This window comes from Suncus etruscus, chromosome 9, assembly GCF_024139225.1.
Source record: "Suncus etruscus isolate mSunEtr1 chromosome 9, mSunEtr1.pri.cur, whole genome shotgun sequence".
Taxonomy (NCBI): domain Eukaryota; kingdom Metazoa; phylum Chordata; class Mammalia; order Eulipotyphla; family Soricidae; genus Suncus; species Suncus etruscus.
This window is the reverse complement of record NC_064856.1, coordinates 103,025,313-103,029,095: the sequence shown is the minus strand read 5'-3', so window position 1 is coordinate 103,029,095 and position 3,783 is coordinate 103,025,313. Positions and strand designations below refer to the sequence as shown.

Sequence of the window (3,783 nt, the reverse complement as noted above, 5' to 3'; positions counted from 1 at the left end):
ATGCGCTAACCTAGGCAATCACTTGACATCCCATATGGTCCCCCAAGCCAGGAGCAATCTCTGAGTGCATAGCCAGGAGTAAGCCTTTCAAATCACTGGATGTGGCCCAAAAACCAAACCAAAACAAACAAACAAACAAAAAAGAAAAACAAAAAGAAGAAGATATGAACGTAGAAATGGAAATAACAGAAAAACATGGTGGCTCAAATGAAAAACTCACTGGAATGCTTCATCAAGGGTAACAGCTGCTAAACTAGAATCAGTGAGATGGAAGATGAACTGCCTCGTAACACCTTCGTACAAAAGAAGAGGCTGGAAAAGAGCCTTAAAATAAATGAAAAAAAAAAAAGGGGGGGGGAATATCCTCAAATAAAGTCAACAGTTGACAATAGAGCTCTGGGATAAACTCAGTAGAACCTACATAACAACAATGTAACATCACTAGCATTCAGAAAACCAGGAAGAAACTTCTATTAAGAATCAGCAAGCGGGGCCGGGTAGGTGGCGCTGGAGGTAAGGTGTCTGCCTTGCAAGTGCTAGCCAAGGAAGGACCGCGGTTCGATCCCCCGGCGTCCCATATGGTCCCCCCAAGCCAGGGGCGATTTCTGAGCACATAGCCAGGAGTAACCCCTGAGCGTCAAACGGGTGTGGCCCAAAAAAAAAAAAAAAAAAAAAAAAAAAAAAAAAAAAAAGAATCAGCAAGCAAGGAACTCATTGCTAAGAATTTCTCAGAGCTAAAGTGTGCATAGAACCACATCCAGGATGGCTAAAGAGTACAGGCAAATAAAGATCCAAAGAAAAGCACCCTAAGGAAAATCCAAGTCACATTGATGAAATCCACAGAGTGGATAGAATATGAAAGCAGCAATATCAAAAAGGGAAATTAAATACATAGAAGCATTCTAGAGATTTACATCAGATTTATCACAAGCAACCCCCAAGGCCCAAAGGCAGTGGTGGGATATAGTGACAAAAGTCAATGAAATGAATGATACCCCAAGAATACTTCACCTGACCAGACTTACATTCAGGTTTGAAGGAAGGATGCACAGGTTCATGGATAAACAACAGCTCAGAAATACTTCAGACTCAAAACCATCCTTAGAAAAAGAACTGAAGGACCTAACTTAATATAAGACAGATCCAACAAACAAATTCCCACAAAAAGATGACACATAATCCCATGACAGTCATATCTCTCAACATCAATGTACTAAATGTAGCAGTTAAGAAACGCATACAAAATGGCAAAATGGATCCAAAAATTGAATAGAACATTTTTCCCTACAAGAAGCACATGTGAATAGTCAATAAAAATCCAGAAATTTGTAATACAGAAGAATAGCAGTAGAAGATCCTATGATTCAAATCGAGAGTATAGCCAATATCTCTTTTGCTTAGAATACAACATTTATTATAATGGTGTCATCCACATCTGTATTTTAAAAACTCATGTTGTTTAGGAAAATATAGTCATTTGTACTGATTCAAAACAAAGTAAGATCTACTTGTGTGCTCTGTCATAAATATATTTAGTTTTTAAATTCTCTACAAAGAAATATATTTAATCGAAAATAAAATTATTTTTATTGAAAATAAAAATATCAAAAATATTAAAATGGAGTGGACACTGTAGAAATGTTTTGTTGTATATGCATTTATTTTCTGCTTTTTTTCATTAAGGTTGCATTGCAAAGTATAGCTCACTGAGGAAAATTTGCAATCCTCTTTAATATCCTCTTGAGTGCCTCTTTTATCTCCTTGTTCCTCAGACTATAGATAAGTGGGTTTAGCATGGGGGTCATGATAATATAGAAAATCGACAGCATCTTGTCCTGTCTTTCAGAGTGCCGAGAATGAGGGAAAAGCTGGGATATAGAAGAGTATTACAACTGTCAAATGAGAGGCACAGGTATTGAAGGCCTTGAGACTACCTTTGAGGGTGGACATTTTCAGGATGGACACTGTGATGAAACTATAGGATAACAGGATAACAAGGAAAGAACCAAAAGCAACAAACAAAATTGCCAAAAAAAGAAGCATATGAGTGAGGAACGGGCTAGAGCAAGATAAGACAATAACCTCAGATATGTTACAGAAGAAGTGTTGAATGACATTTGGCCCACAGTAGTACATCTGAAAGGCAGGAATTGTTTCAAGCAAGCTACAGATGAAACCAGTTCCAAGGGCTCCAGTAACCAACCTCTGACAAAGACCAGGTGTCATGATGGCTGAGTACTGCAAAGGGTTCCCAATAGCCATATATCTGTCATAGGCCATGGCAGCCAAGAGGCAACATTCAGTCTGACCCATCCAAGATGCAGCAAAATATTGGGTAGCACAGCCAATAAAGGAAATTGTTTTTTCATCCTTGAAGAAATCTGAAAGCATCTTTGGACTTATGGAAGAAGTATAGCAGAGGTCTATAGATGACAAGACACTGAGAAAAAAGTACATGGGTGTATGGAGTTGGGAGTCCATCCTGATAAGTATGACAAGACTCAGGTTCCAGAATAAGGTCACAAGATAAATTCCTAGGAAGACTGGAAATAGAATGACCTGCAACTCTTTTTCATTTGTGATTCCCAGGAAAACAAACATGAACACTGATGTATAATTTCCATATTCTCCTATAGAAGCACTTGATTCCATCTGCTGAAACAAAAATAAGATGAAAGAATAAAATGAGTTGGTTTCAAACCACAAAATTTCACATTTTTCCAGTAATGCCTTTGACTAGATATACAATCTTAAATTGTCATATTGAGCTAATCAGTTTGTTTTATAAAATCATACAGTTGAACTCTATAGATTGTCCTATTAAAAATGGTAGTATGTACAGATGGTTCTACTAAATTTTTCTTTTAATCTGGAACATTTTTATAGATACCAGTTGCAGATTAGGATAACTTAGTTACTAAATAAAAATAGTGACCTAAACTTCCTTACATTTTAGTATGCTTAAGCTATGTTTGGGGAAGAGACACAGGGGCCATTGGAGGTGAAAATGTTGCGCTTATGAAGGGGGGTTTATTTTCTTCTAACTGAAATACAACTGCAAACATGTTTGTAATCATGGTGCTTAAATGAAGAGATTAGTGAAAGAAAGAGGCATTCCATTATCAAAGTTTGGAAAACAGTATGAAGGTTTATTTTTTTTTTTTTTTTTTTTTTTGGTTTTTGGGCCACACCCGGTAACGCTCAGGGGTTACTCCTGGCTATGCGCTCAGAAGTCGCTCCTGGCTTGGGGGACCATATGGGACGCCGGGGGATCGAACCGAGGTCCGTCTCCTAGGCTAGCGCAGGTAAGGCAGGCACCTTACCTCGAGCGCCACCGCCCGGCCCCCTGAAGGTTTATTTAAAAGCACTAATATTACAGCTTCCACATGACATAAAAGTTCAACTTATTAACATCTACTCCAAGAAGTCAAAAACATTGATTCAAAAAGATGTATTAAGGGGCCCAGAGTGATGGCGCATGGTAGGGAGTTTGACTTGCACTCAACTGATCCAGGATGGACCGTGGTTTGATCCCCTGGAGTCCCACATGGTCCCCCAAACCGGGAGCAATTTCTGAGCGCATAGCCAGGTGTAACCACTGAGTTACTGGTGTTGGCCCAAAATAAAAAAAAAATGTATTAAGGTATATATTCACTGCAGTTCAACATACAATTCAAAGAGATGTAAGCAACCAAATGTCTAATAAGAGTTTAGTGGAGATAGTATTTTTGTAGCATATATATTATGCATATATATGTGCATACATAGGGGGATACTATTCAT

The 3,783-nt window shown here is 38.2% G+C and overlaps 1 protein-coding gene across 1 annotated transcript; it reads right to left on the bottom strand.

The window, feature by feature from the left end:
• Nucleotides 1-1,703: 1,703 nt before the first annotated feature.
• Nucleotides 1,704-2,652, bottom strand: LOC126017717 (olfactory receptor 5A1-like). Its single transcript, XM_049779768.1, is given in 2 exon segments — nt 1,704-1,863; nt 1,865-2,652. Coding segments are annotated over 2 exon segments (948 nt in total).
• Between the last annotated feature and the right edge of the window lie 1,131 nt (nt 2,653-3,783).